At 41.7% G+C, this 15,472-nt stretch overlaps 1 protein-coding gene across 1 annotated transcript in view; it reads left to right on the top strand.

Annotated features, from left to right (window-relative positions):
- Positions 1–15,472, top strand: part of Cdyl2 (chromodomain Y like 2) — a 178,198-nt gene that overhangs the window by 144,680 nt on the left and 18,046 nt on the right. The window contains exon 3 of the mRNA XM_055621220.1: positions 9,301–9,518. Within this exon, the coding sequence (XP_055477195.1) occupies positions 9,301–9,518 (218 nt within the window). The remainder of the gene's footprint in view (positions 1–9,300; positions 9,519–15,472) is intronic.

Below are 15,472 nucleotides of genomic sequence, written 5' to 3'. Positions count from 1 at the left end.
ATGCCCATTAGAACAAAATCATTCCATAGATATCTAAGTATTTAACAAGTCCAACCCCGAGGCATCAGAAGACACTAAAGATGGTTAGGATGCAGTATACTTCTATCAGATGTCTGAAGAGTTTACAACATTTGTCACAGTTGAGACAGGAGGAGGGACTTCTAGAGACTGAGCAATTAGTTTTTTTCTTTCTTTCTTTCTTTTTTTTTTTAGGTTATTAAAGAAAATGCAGGTAGTTTCTCTTTCTTTGCTTCTTCTCAATTTGCCCTTAGATCAGGATAAAACCTTGACATTGTGACATATCGTGAGTAGCATATTGGGGTCTTCTGCAGTGTTTCTCCCATGACAATTAATTCTTTCATGATATTGTTATTCCTTTGAACACATTCGGGACATAGCATAGTTATCTTCTCTTCCTGGGCACAAAGGGAAAATGCAGGACAGTAATAGATAGAATGATATCATCCTCAGTTTCCCTTCTTATTCACAGCCCTCTCACCTCCTACCCTAGTCTCCCCACATCTGATCACTATCCTTGTTTTTCTTTCATTTCATTTCCTGTCCAGCTCCTTCTCTTCCTCCACTTCTGCTGTCAATTCTATTTCCCCTTCTGAGTGACATTCCAGCACCTTTTCTTGGACCCTCCTTGTTACTTAGCTTCTTTGGGTGTGGATTGTAGTATGGTTATCCTGTACTATAGGCCTAATACCCACTTATTAGTGAGTACATACCATCTGTGTCTTTCTGGGTCTGGGTTACCTCACTCAGGATGACTCCTTTCTAGTTCCATCCATTTGCCTGCAAATTTCATGATTTCTTTGTTTTTAATAGCTGAGTAGTATTCCATTGTGTAAATGTACCACAATTTCTATATCTGTTCTTTGGTTGAGGGGCTATCTAGGTTGTTTCCAGTTTCTATTACAAACAAAGCTGCTATTAACATGGTTGAGCAAATGGCCTTGTTGTATGGTGAAGCATCTTATGAATATATGCCCAGGAGTGGTAGAGCTGGGTCTTGAGTTAGAACTATTTCCAGTTTTCTGAGAAAGTGCTGGGTTGATTTCCAGAGAGGTTGTATAAGTTTGCACTCCCACCAGCAATGGAAGAGTGTTCCCCTTTCTCCACATTCTTACCAGCATGTGTTGTCACTTGAGCTTGTTTGTTTATTACAGTTTATTCACTTTGTATCACAACTGTAGCCCCCTCTCTCATCCCCTCCTAATACTACCCTTGCTCCCTCTTCTCTACCCATGCCCTTGCCCCAGTCCATTGATAGGGGAGGTCTTCCTCCCCTTTCATCTGATTCTAGTCTATCAGGTCTCATCAGAAGTGTCTGTATTGTCTTCCTTTGTGGCCTGGTAAGACTGCACCCCCTTTAGGGGGAGGTGATCAAAGAGCAGGCCACTGAATTCATGTCAGAGACAGTCCCTGCTCCCATTACTAGGGAACCTACATGTACACTGAGCTGCCATGGGCTACATCTGTGCAGGGGTTCTAGGTTATCTCCATAGATGGCCTTGGTTGGAATATCAGTCTCAGAAAAGACCCCTGTGTCCTGATTTTTTCTCTCCTTGTAGAGCTCCTGTCCCCTCCGGGTCTTTCTATTTCCCCCTTTTTCTAAAGATTCCTTGCACTCTGCCCAAAGTTAGCAATGAGTCTCAGCCTCTGCTTTGATACCCTGTAGGGTAGAGTCTTTCAGAGTCCCTCTGTGGTAGGCTCCTGTCCTGTTCCTTGTTTTTTCCCTCTTCTGATGTCCATCCCATTTGTCTTTCTGAATGAGTATTGATCATCTTACCCAGGGTCCTCCTCCTTGATTAGCTTCTTTAGGTGTATAGATTTTAGTATGATTATCCTATATTATATGTCTAAAATCTACTTATAAGTGAGTATATACCATGTGTGTCTTTCTGCTTCTAGGATACCTCATTCATGATAATCTTTTCTAGTTCCCACCATTTGCCTGCAAATTTCATGATTTCCTTGTTTTTAATTGCTGAGTAGAATTCCATTGCTTCTAGCTTCTGGCTATTACAAATAAAGCTGCTAGGAACATGGTTGAGCAAATATCCTTGTTGTATACTTGAGCATCTTGGATGGATGCCTAGGAGTGGTATAGCTGGATCTTGAGGTAGCACTATTCCTAATTGTCTGGTAAAGTGACAGATTGATTTCCAAAGTGGTTGTACAAGTTTACATTCCCACGAGCAATGAAGGACGGTTCCCATTTCTCCAAATCTTTTCCAGTATGTGTTGTCACTTGAGTTTTTGATGTTAGCCATTCTGATGGGTATAAGATGAAATCTCAGGGTCATTTTGATTTACATTTCCATGAAAGCTAAGAATGTTGAGAATTTAGTTTAAGTGTTTCTCTGCCATTAGATATTCCTCTACAGAGAAGTCTCTGTTTAGCTCTGTTCCCCATTTTTTAAATTGGATTACTTGATTTGTTGCTGTTTAACTTCTTGAGTTCTTTATATATTCTGGATATTAGCCCTCTGTCAAATATAGGGTTGGTGAATAACCTTTCCCAGTGTGTAGGCTGTCGTTTTGTTCTGACAACAGTGTCCTTTGCTTTACAGAAGCTTTTCAGTTTCATAAGGTCCCATTTATTGATTGTTGATCTTAGAGCCTGCGCTGTTTGAGTTCTGTTCAGAAAGTTGTCTTCTGTGTGAATGACTTCAAGGCTCTTCCCCACTTTTTCTTCTAACAGGTTTAGTGTGTCTGGTTTTATATTGAGATCTTTGATCCACTTGGACATTTTTTGTGCAGAGTGATAAGTATGGATCTATTTGTATTTTTTCTACTTGTAGCTATCTAGTTAGACAAGCATCATTTGTTGAAGATGTTATCTTTTCCCATTGTATGGTTTTGGCATCTTTATCAAAGATCAGGTGTCCATAATTGTGTGGGTTTATTTCAGGGTCTGCTATTTGATTCCATTGATCCACCATTCTGTTTCTATGCCAGTACCATGAAGTTTTTACTACTGTTGCTCTATAGTACAGCTTGAGATCAGGGATGGAGATGCCTCCAGAAGATCTTTTATTGTAGAGGATTGTTTTAGCGATTCTGGGTTTCTTGTCACTCCATATGAAGTTGAGAATTTTTCTTTCAAAGTCTATTTTGTGTTGGTAATTTGATGGGAATTGTATTGAATCTGTAGATTGCTTTTGGTAAGATGGCCATTTTTACTATGTTAATCCTGCTGAGCCATGAACATGGGAGATCTTTCCATCTTCTGATATCTTCTTCTATTTCTTTTTTCAGATCCTGGAAGTTTTTTTCATACAAGTCTTTGACTTGCTTGGATAGAGTCACACCAAGTGACTTGTGGCTTGTGACTTGTTCTTTGTGGTTATTGTGAAGGGTGTTGTTTCCCTAATTTTTTTCTCAGCCCTTTTGTCTTTTGTATACATGAGGGCTACTGATTTTTTGAGTTAATTTTGTATCCAGCCACTTTGCTGAAGGTGTTTATCAGCTGAAGGAGTTCCCTGGTAGAATTTCTGGGGTCACTTATAAAAGTCTCCCATCCAAAAAAAAAAGCCCAGCCAGATGATTTCAGAGCAGAATTCTACCATACCTTCAAAGAATAACTGACACCAATACTTTTCAAACTATTCCATAAAAATAGAAACAGAAGGAACATTACCAAACTCATTCTATGAAGCTACAGTCACTTTGATATCTAAACCTCACAAAGACCTAACAAAGAAAGAGAATTTCAGGCCAGTATCCCTTATGAACATTGATGCAAAAATACTCAACAAAATACTCACAAACCGTATCCAAGACCACATCAAAGATATCATCCACTATGACCAAGTAGGCTTCCTCCCAGGTATGCAGGGTGGTTCACTGTATGGAAATCCATCAATGTAATCCACCATATAAACAAACTGAAGGGGAAAAAAAAACCACATGGTAATCTCCTTACATGCTGAAAAAGCAGTTGACAAAATACAACACCCATTCATGTTTAAAGTTTCAGAGAGATCAGGGATACAAGGCACATACCTAAACATAATAAAGGAAATCTACAGCAATTCTATAGCCAACATCAAACTAAACGGAGAGCAACTTAAATCAATCCCACTGAAATCAGGGTCAAGGCAAGGCTGCCCACTCTCTCCATATCTCTTCAACATAATTCTTGAAGTGCTTGCTAGATCAATTAGACAATTAAAGGCGATCAAAGAGATTCAATTTGGGAAGGAAGTCAAAATATCACTATTTGCAGATGATATGATAGTATACATGAGTGATCACTTGAGTTTTTGATCTTAGCCATTCTGACTGGTGTAAGATTGAATCACAGAGTAGTTTTGTTTTGCATTTCTCTGATGGCTAAGGACACTGAACATTTCTTTAAATGCTTCTCAGCCATTTAAAGAAACATAAAGCCATTCTCTGTTGTTGCTTTAGCTCTATATTGCATTTTTAAATTGGATTATTTGATTGATGTTTAATTTCTTAAGTTCTTTGTATGTTTTGGATATTAGTCCTCTGTCTGATATAAGGTTGGTGGAGATACTGTTCCAATCTATAGGCTGCTATTTTGTTGTATTGGCAGGGTTTCTTGACTTAAAGAATCTTCTCAGTTTCATGAGATTTCAGGTCCACTACACATATGTGGCTGACGGGCAGCTTGATCTTCATATGGGGTACCTGGCGAATGGAGTGGGCCTGTTTCTAACATGGACTCTATTGCCTGCTTTTGGATCACTTCCCCCTGTCGGGGCTGCCTTTCCTGGCCTCAGGAGATGAGGATAATCTCAGTCCTAATGTGACTTGATGTGCTGGGGAGGGTTGAAATTGGGAGGAGGGAGGCTCCCCTTTTCTGGGGGGAAGGGGACAAGAAAAGGGGAAAGGAAGGGAAAGGGGAGACTGAAAGGAAAGAAGAGAGGGACACCTTTGGGATATAAAGTAAATAAATTGAAAAAAGTTAAATCAATCAATTAATCAATCATTTATCCTCTGGGGAAAGTCTAGGACCAGGTGAATCTTCAGGCAAACCAAGCCTGTCATGTCTGCAGGGGTCACCCTGCCATAGACTACCTACCACCTGACACCAGAAGCTCCTAACAAAAAGTCCTCCCCAGAAATAGGAAGAAGACAGCAATTTATAGCCCCAGGTCAAAGGGCTCTTGCAATAACCCTTTCCCAACCAGCAACCATAGATGCCTGACTCCAATATTAGTCTCCTCTCTCATTTACCTGTTGCTACGTTCTCAAATCCTTGGTCCCTTACTCACTCCCAGGCATTGGGTCCCTTACTCACTCCCAGAAAGTGACCTGGATATTTATTGTATGCTGTTGAAGCATTTGAGTCCATTAGGTGTTCTGTGACAGGCTGCTCTATGATTGGGACCAGGGTTAAAATCACATTTCCCCCATCATATTCTGAGCATAGTGACTGGAGTCTGCCATATTTTAGGATCACCTGGCAGAACACAAAGGCAGTAGAGATGGAGATGTCTGCAGGTCACTGTGGAATCCTTCTCTTTTGAGGGTGTGGCCATTTGTAGGTTGTCCATGCTCTAGTGGGTGACACCACACCAATCTACATTCTGGCTGTAGTGAGTGCCACATTTCCATGCCAGGCATTGGTGGTACATGCCTTTAATCCCAGCACTTGGGAGGCACAGGCAGGTGGATCTCTGTGAGTTCAAGGCCAGCTTGGTCTACAAGAGGGAGTTTCAGGGTAGCCCAAGCTACACAGAGAAACACTGTCTCAAAAAACCAAACCAAACCAACCAAACATACAAAAACAAAAACAAAAAAGCCCTCACATGAATTGAAAAAGTGGTAATATAGTAGCAATATTACAAAACCGAAACATAGGTGAGTAATTAGAGCAGAGAGAATTTTAGTAGGGCCTATCTAAATATGTTACATGCATGTATGAAATTCTCAAACAGTAAACAAGCAAAAATAACTTTAAAAGGGAGAGAATTTAGGAGGTGGGATGCTGCAAGAGTATAGGAGGAGATGGAGGGGCGAAGTAGGTGATGGATCTGATCATATTTCATTGTATATGTGCATGACATTCTTAAGGATAAAGAAAAACGTTTAAGAAAAAAAGAAAGATTGGTTTAGAGGAGAAAGAGACAAGAGCGAACCTCTCACCCCAGCACTGTGAAGCTATGTGTGGCCATCAGCAGTGAGGGTGCTTCCGCCCTGTCTTTACCAGTGATTCCCCACCTCATTGCTGTTCCATACAATAGTGGGTCCACCCTGGGTGCCCTGGGGTGCCCTGGATTTTTCCTCCTGGGTTTAAAAAAAAAAAAAAAAGATGCTTTGGCTCTTTAGATCTCCTGCCTACTTTTAAGTTGGGTTGTTTTCTTACTGCTCCTCTGTTTATTTTGGATACAAAATCTCTCAGATATATATTTGACAAACATTTCATGCAGAGTATGGATTGTCTCTGAAGTAAGATGCCCTCCGGGGAACAAGAGTTTCCAATTTTTATAACATTCAGACTGCCCATTTTTAAAAATATCATGGAACTTGATTTTTCTGAGGTTGAATATGGAAATATATTGCCAAGATCAGGACAAATTCAGACATTTTGCCATTTTGTACTTAGGTTTGTAATCCATTCTGAGATAAATTGTTTGTGTGTGTGAGCGTGTATGCACAGGCACTCGTAAGATGTTGTAGTTTGGTTTCTCTTGCTGTGATGAACACCATGACTAGAAGTAACTTGGAGGAAGAGGGTCTGAATTTTGTCATACATGTTAAGATTGTTGAAGGATATAGGGGCAGGAAAGTGAAGCAGAGATCCTGGAAGACCACCACTTACTCCCTTACTTACCTAGCTTTCTTATATCGCTAAGTTCCATCTGTCTAGGGACAGTACTACCCACAGAGGACTGGGACTCTTACTTTAATTATCATTCAGGAAAATTTCTTTTAGACTTGGCCACAGGCCAATCTGTTCTAGACAATTCTTCATTTGAGAGTCCCTCTTCCCAGGTCCCTATAGCTGTATGTCAAGTTGACAGGTAGTTATGACAGATGGAATGTGTTCAGGCTCACATTTTCTTCTCCTTATTCTTCTTCTCCAAATGGACACCTTGTTGGAAAAAGCTGTCCTTTCCCCCACTGAACTGTCTTGACACTATTTGTGTCTGTTTATGTGTGCTCTGTTGTGAACCATTAGTCTAAGTCTCTATACTGGATCACTGTGGTTTATTAAGGCTTGGGTCTGGGTGAGGGCCAACTCTCTTCTTATCTTGAAGCATTGTTTTTGGCTGTTCTACATCTTTTCCCTTCCTAAAGAAAGTTCAGAACTAGTTTGACACTATGTACAAACTAGGTTTCTGGGATTTGACCTGGGATTACATTGCACTCATAGATCAATTGGGAAGAGCTGACATCTTACAAATGTTAAGTGCTCTGATTCATGAACACAGCGTTCTTCTTGTACTAGTAACTTTTTGTCCCTGTGATAAAATTCCATGACCAAAACCACTTATCAAAAGGAGAGTTTACCTTGGTTTCAGGTTCCAGAGCGGTGAAGAAGGCAAGGCAGCAAGCACTGGAGCAGGCAGCTGCCTGATCACGTTTCAGCATGACAGGGGGCCTAGAGAGCCAATGAGATGGTGTAAGGTCACAAACTCTCAAAGCCCACCTTTGGCAGTGTACTTCCTCCAGCAATGCCCCATCTACTAAAGCTTCCACCTAGCCAAACTAGGCCTCAAACTAGGGACCAAGTGTTCAAATGCATGAGCCTACGGGGGAGGTTTCCCCTGAAGCCACGGTACCATTTACTTAGAACTACTTCAGTGTCTTTCGTCAGATCCCATACATAATGTATTAGAACAATATATTGTTTATATTTTGAGTGCTAAGGTTTTCCAAATATCAAATTCTATTTGTTCATTATGGGTACATTGGACACTAACTAACAGGCTTATTAACTTTGTGTCACGCAAGCTTGATGAATTTGTTCATTTATTCCAGGAACAGCTGATTTCTTTGGCCTTCAGTTTTTTTGGTGCTTTCTGTTTAAGCAACCTTGCCATCTGTAAATAAATCATTTTTTCCCTCTTCCCTCTCAATGTCTGTAATTTTTATTGCTCTTTTCTTGCCTACACACACTAGCTGGGTCTTCTCGAATCAAGTTGAGGAGAAAGAGTACCCTGAGTGATGTTGGGTGTTAAAGGGAGACATCCAGTTTTTCCCAGTTAGAGCTGACGTAAATGGTAGACATTTTACTAATGTTCCTTATCAAGGGGAGCATGCAGCCTCTTGCGGGGTATTGTCAAATGCTTTTGATGTGGTGATGGGTCTGAGTTTTCATCTTTAGACTCCCTGTGTGGTTGACTACACCGACTGATTTTCAGATATTGAATGAGCTTCACACACTTATTCCGGGCATAGAATTCTCTCTGTATTGTTGGAAATGATTAGCTAGTATTTCATTAAGCCCTTTATTTGTTTCTAGACATAGACAAGGTTTTGCTATGTAGTCCTCGCTGTCCCCGAATTTCATATAGATCAGGCTTGAATTCACAGAGATCTGCCTGTCTATGCCTCTCAAGTGCTGGTATTAAAGGCATGTGCCACCATGCCTGACCCTTGTTAAAGACTTTTGTATCCAATTAATGGAGTGAGACTAGACATGTAAACTGAAATAAACCCTTTTCTTCCCAAATTGTTTTGGTCATGGTGTCTTAATCAAAGCAATAGAAAGCAAACTAAAACAATGTCTTTTTAGTCAATGCACTCCAGTTATTTGTGAATACTATAATACAAAAAATGAATCATTTGAGAGAGGAGAGGTGAAAACATGAGGACCCTGCCTGTTCGGTCCTTACCACTGGCAATTACTCATTGGGCACTCAAAGCCCCACTTCTAGCTTTCATATTGAATGGGATAATTACCGGTAGTGTTGGCACATTGTGCTTAGCACATGGTACCTTGGATCCAGGCCTGTGGCTAGTACTGCTTTTATTAAGTATTGTCAGTCACCTGTATCCACCAATGGACGGGACTGCCTCCCCAGGGCTCAGTGGGTTCCTGGTTGCTAGGAATCCTAGTATTAGCAGAGTGCTGGCTGACAGATGTGTTCCACAGTTGTATCAGGCCCTCCCAATGAGTCCTTTGCTAAAAGCCCCCAGATTGTTTTCTGAATTTGAAAATGTGTCATTTACATCCTGGACTCTTCATCAGAGCAGAGCACAGGGGCCCATGGGCATTCTGGACTTTTCCACTGGGAATCCAGGCTTTGTCTGGTTGATTTCATGTGGTATAACACAGGTTAGGTTCTCATTTACCTTATCTGATTTTGAAAGGCTCTGCCCTGACCAATGGAGGCCTGAACCTGCACAGCCCTGTGAAGAGGAAGCTGGAGACAGAGAAGGACTACGTCTTTGACAAGAGGCTCAGGTACAGCGTCCGCCAGAATGAAAGCAATTGTCGATTTCGTGACATCGTGGTGCGGAAGGAAGAGGGCTTCACCCACATTCTTCTGTCCAGCCAGACTTCGGATAACAATGCCCTGACACCTGAGGTAAGGAGCTTTGAGGGAGTACAGTTGACTTCAGACCTTCTTCCCCTGGCCTTGTCTGGTCCTGCACTTGCTTGTCCATCATATCGATGGAAGCCGGGGGAGTTGGCAAGACATCCAGGTGTGGGCACACTCTAGAGCAGTGGTTCTCAGCCTTCCTAATGCAATGACCCTTTAATACAGCCCCTCATGTTGTGGTGACCCCAACCATAAAGTTATTTTCATTGATACTTCATAACTGTAATTTTGCTACTGTTATAAACCGTAGTGTAAATACCTGTGTTTCCCTGCAGTTTTAGGGGACCCCTGTGAAAGGCTTGTTTGACCCCCAAAGGGGTCACAACCCTCAGGTTGAGAACCCCAGTTCATCAATGATAGGATGGGCTGGTATCCCTGGTGCATCTGGCACCCTCAGGAATGCCTGTGAACTGGTAAGGGGTGTCATGTCCTTCAATTTGTGACCACACATCTTTATATGATTTACATAAACAATGGCTCTTCTGTGGAATTGTGGGTGGGACAGCTGGAATGATGGACAGATTCTGAGGGAAGAGCTGACCAGTCCCTTTGGGGTTTATGAGGTATGTGGTTGCTATTGCCCCTCCTCTAAGTGTGGGATTGGGAGGGGAGGGGCTCCTCACCTACTTTGGCAGAAGCAGCCAGGACCTCAGTGTAGAATCTGGAATGTGGGCTCCGGGACAGGAGCATGTACACACTCACACCTGGAACCCACATTATTTTAAGCTCATTTAGACACATCCGCAGAAGACCCTGCATCTTTTTTTCTACTTCACTACCTTCTAAAAGCTCTTTTAAAAAGGCACATCATTTTTCTTCCATAAATTGACACAGGGTGATGCCTCTCAGTTCATTCTGTCTCTGTGGAACAGCTTTGTTTGGTAGTGGGTGCCCGCTCGCCCCAGAAGCCACACTGTGCTCCACTGATCGGAGGTACCCGGGGGCCCTAGGTACCGAGCTGTGGGCTTGGTTTATGATGGCTGCATTCCTGATCTGCATCAGTTGGTTACAAGAATGAGTTAGGGATGTGGTGATTTTAGTGGATCAATGACTTGGGGGAGCTGGTACCTTGGGTTCAGTAGTCCCAAGAGGTAGGGTTGGAGGAGGAATGTAGATTTGGGAGTCTAGCAAGCTGGATTGTATTCTGCCCCCACTTCTGCTGCCGTCTCTGTTACCAGGGGAAATTACTCTGCCTGTGCATAACACCTGTTTACAGCAATGGCACTTCATCTTCCTTGTGAGAGGAGAGACAGCGCATGCAGGTACGCAGATACTCAGGAGCAGGAGATCCGGTACCCAAGGCTGGCCTATGTGGGCTCTCACCGTTAAGATGAAGCCTAGGATATACTATGCATGTCTCTCTGCTCCTGGAATACCTCACTCAGGATGATCCTTTCTAGTTCCATGCACTTCCTGCCAATTTCACTTATACATGGATATTAGCCATATTATAATAGGATAAACAGGGAGTAGGGGAGGGTTAGGGAGAGAGAGTGGACCTGGGAGGAGATGAGGGAGGTAGCTACAAAGTGAATAAAATAATAGTAATAATAATAATAATAATAATGATGATGATGATGATGATGATGATGATGATAATGATGATGAAGCTGAGGCTGCTCAGTGTCACCAGCAGGCCCACCTTGCTTGCTAGTGAACAGAATGGAAGGGACCCTTCCCTGGTGACAGTTGAGTGTTTTCTCCTAGCTGTTCATGTGTCATTGGGGGATTGACTATATAAGTAAAAAATCCATTCGTTATTAGGTACATTGACTCAGTTCTGAGAACAGAAGATATTTTGTGACATTTTTCTTTTCATAAGTATAGCACAGGATTGGGAACAGTCCCCTCTGAGCTGGCAAACAAGGGTCCACAATCCAAGGCTTGTTCACTTTCCTTTTAGGAGAAGGTCCAAGTAGCCTTCTTGGACTAGTATCAGTAGTCGGCTTCTGATTCTTCCAGTGCTCATGGCCTCAGCCAGCATCATCACCAGCATTCACCATGTTTGAGGTTCCCTTTCTGTTGCTGTGACAAGCTACTCAAGCCAAAAGTAATTTAGTGTGAGAAGGAGGGTTATTTCATGTTATACTTCAGGTCAGTCATTGAAAGACATCACAGCTGGAACTCCAGACAGGAGCCTGAAAGCAGAAACCATGGAAGAATGCTTCTTTTCTAGCTTGCTCTCTGGCTCGTGTTCAGCCAGCTTTCTTATACAAATCAGGAGCACTTACCGTGGGAATGGTGCCACCCACGGTGGACTGTGCATACCTACACCACAGTTATTCCCTATCAGACATGCCCACAGCTAATTTAGACAATTCTTCAATTGAGGCTTCTCCATGTTTAGCTGTCAAGTTGACAGCTAAAGCTAATGGGGATACAAAGAATAGGCCAGCCATGTAAATGTATGTACCACACCTATTTTTTGTCATATGTGGCCCTTCAGGTTTTCCTCAAAACCTGTCCCATTCATTCTTTCTGCTGTGCACCTGTCTCTCTCACATCAAATGCCATCTAGATTTACCTATAAGTTCTTTCTGAATATACTTTTCTTCTGATTAAACTCCATGCCTTTGTAGTTATATTTTTGAGTCTTTTTAAATTAAATTTGTATTTTTATATTAATTATAGTTTATTCACTTTGTATCCCATCTGTAGCCCCCTCCCTCATCTCTTCCCATTCCTCTCTCCAAGTCCACTGATAGGGGAGGTCCTCCTCCCCTTCCATCTGACCCTAACTTATCAGGTCTCATCAGGATTGGCTGCATTGTCCTCCTCTATTGCCTGGCAAGGCTGCTCCCCACTCGGGGTATGGTCAAAGAGCCTGCCATTGAGTTCATGTCAGAGATAGTCCCTGTTCCCCTTACTAGGGAACCCACTTGGATACTGAGCTGCCATGGGCTACATCAGAGCAGGGGTTCTAGGTTATATCCATGAATGGTCCTTGGTTGGAGTATCACTCTCAGAAAAGACCCTGTGCCCAGGTATTTTGGTACTGTTGCTCTCTTTGGAGAGCTCCTGTCTTCTCCAGGTCCCATAGTCTCTCCCTTCTTTCATAGGATTCCCTGCACTCTGCCCAAAGTTTGGTTAAGAGTCTCAGCATCTGCTTTGATACACTGCTGGGTAGAGTCTTTCAGAGTCCTTCTGTGGTGGGCTCCTGTCCTGTTTCCTGTTTTCTCCTCCCTCCAATGTCCATCCTATTTGTATTTCTGAGTGAGGATTGATCATCTTACCCAGGGACCTCCTTCTTGCTTAGCTTCTTTAGATGTACAGATTTTAGTATGTTTATCTTATCTTATAGATCTAGTAGCCACTTATAAGTGAGTATCTACTGTGTGTGTCTTTCTGCTTCTGGGATACCTCACTCAGGATGATCTTTTCTAGATCCCACCATTTGCCTGCAAATTTCATTATTTTCTTGTTTTTAATTGCTGAGTAGTATTCCATTGTGTAAATGTACCACAATTTCTGTATCCATTCCTCAGTTGAGGTACATATGGGTTGTTTCCAGATTCTAGCTATTACGAATAAAGCTGCTAGGAACATGATTGAACAAATGTTCTTGTTGTATACTTGAGCATATTTTGAATATATGCCTAGCAGTAGTATAGCTGGATCTTGAAGAAGCGCTATTTCTAATTGTCTGAGGAAGCACCAGATTGATTTCCAAAGTGGTTATACAAGTTTACATTCCCACCAGCAATGGAGGAGGGTTCCCCTTTCTCCACATCCTCTCCAGCATGTATTGTTACTTGAGGTTTTGATGTTATCCATTCTGATGGGTGTAAGGTGAAATTTTAGGGTTGTTTGGATGTGCATCTCCCTAATGCATTTCTTTAAGTGTTTTTCTGCCATTCTATATTCTTCCACAGAGAAGTCTCTGGTTAGCTCTGTTCCCCATTTTTTAATTGGATTAATTGATTTGTTGCTGTTTAACTTCTTGAGTTCTTTATATATTCTGGATATTAGCCCTCTGTCAGATATAGGGTTGGTGAATAACCTTTCCCAGTGTGTAGGCTGTTGTTTTGTTCTGACAATAGTGTCCTTTGCTTTATAGAAGCTTTTCAGTTTCATGAGGTCCCATTTATTGATTGTTGATCTTAGAGCCTGTGCTGTTTGAGTTCTGTTCAGAAAGTTGTCTTCTGTGTGAATGACTTCAAGGCTCTTCCCCACTTTTTCTTCTAACTGACTTATTGTGTCTGGTTTTATGTTGAGGTCCATTTGGACTTTAGTTTTGTGTAGGGTGAAAAATATGGGTCTATTTGCATTTTTCTGCATGTAGACTTCCAGTTAGACCAGCACCATTTGTTGAAGATGTTTTCTTTTTTTCCATTGTATGGTTTTGGCTTCTTTGTCAAAAATCAGGTGTCCATAATTGTGTGGGTTTATTTCAGGGTCTTCTAGCTGGTCCCATTGATCCACCTTTCTGTTTCTATGCCAATATCATGCAGTTTTTATTACTATTACTCTATAGTACAGCTTGAAATCAGGGATGGAGATACCTTCAGACAATCTATTGTTATACAGGATCATTTTGGCAATTCTGTGTTTTTGTTTTTCTATATGAAGTTGAGAATTTTTCTTTCAGGGTCTGTAAGACTTGTGTTGGTATTTCAGTGGGAATTGCATTGAATCTGTAGATTGCTTTTGGCAGGATGGCCATTTTCACTATGTTAATACTACCTATCCATGAGAATGGGAGATCTTTCCATCTTCTGATATATTCTTCATTTCTTTCTTCAACGACTTGAAGTTTTTATTTTGAACAGGTCTTTGACTTGCTTGGTTAGAGAGTCTTAAGGATGACATGCCTATCTTGTACTGAAAATACTCAATTTTTACCGTGGCTTTTGAATGATCAGTTAGATTGGTGAAGAATTTTTCCTATAGATATTTTTCTCAGCACATTGAACACTATATTCTCTTCTCTTGCTCTTGTGCTTGCTAGTTTTCTTTAGAACTATCCTCTGGTCTAAGATTTACCTTTGAGGAAAACATTCTCTTGCCTCCAGATATTTGAAGTTTTATCTTTGCTTTCTATTGTCTTTTTTGTGGTGTTCAGAATTCAGACTTGTATTAAATAGGCTTAAACCCTTTCCCCCAGGATGCTCCTGACCTAACTCCAGAACCCACAGCAAGGTTAAGTCACATGCCTGGGCATTAAGGTTTCTGAAGGCCTGAAGCTTGCTTCTTGGATGACTTTGAGCTTGTTTTGGAAGGAACAGCCTCCATGGTCTTGGTGTCACCACATTGTCCTTAGAGAGGAAGAAGACACAGAATCAGTGTCAGAGAAAGGTGCAGTGAACAATGAATAGACTTGGTGACCATTGATGGCCTGGACAGTGGGGCCGGGAGCTAAGGAAATGTGTCAGAATGCAATCCACCCATGCCCATTCTCAGCTCATCTCAGACACAGCTCCACCTGTTCTATGTGACCGCTGAAGGCCACTCCTTCAGCACCTCTTTAACCTTCATCACTTACACTTATTGTGACCCTCTTACTTGTGTTTTCTGTTTCTCTGATGTAGACCCGGAAACCGTTTCAGATATTCCAGTTTGCTTATTCTCCCTCCAGCTCCTTTTAGTCTGGTGTTAATCTACACGGAGATTCATGACTCTGCTGTTCATGGGATAAGTTTTCTTTCCTTAAATCCTTTTATTTCATTCTCTCTTAGTCATCATTGTTTACCTGCCCCCTTTCCTCTAATTGGCTTTTGAAACATATTTTAAAATGTTGTAGTTTCTTAGGCCAAACTTAAGAGTTATTTTATTCCTCCCATTTGTATGTCAGTTCATATTTTTCAAATGCTTGGTCATTTTGTGTGTGTGTGTGTGTGTGTGTGTGTGTGTGTGTGTGTGTGTGTGTGAACCCATCTACAATGGGGATTATTTTCCTGTAAAATTCCCATGTGGCTTAGGTTTCAGTTTCTCTCAAAAGC

This window comes from Psammomys obesus, unplaced genomic scaffold (assembly GCF_907164565.1).
Source record: "Psammomys obesus unplaced genomic scaffold, mPsaObe1.curated_primary_1811, whole genome shotgun sequence".
Classification (NCBI taxonomy): domain Eukaryota; kingdom Metazoa; phylum Chordata; class Mammalia; order Rodentia; family Muridae; genus Psammomys; species Psammomys obesus.
Note: the sequence above shows the minus strand (reverse complement) of the source record. Positions and strands in the feature narration are given on the sequence as shown.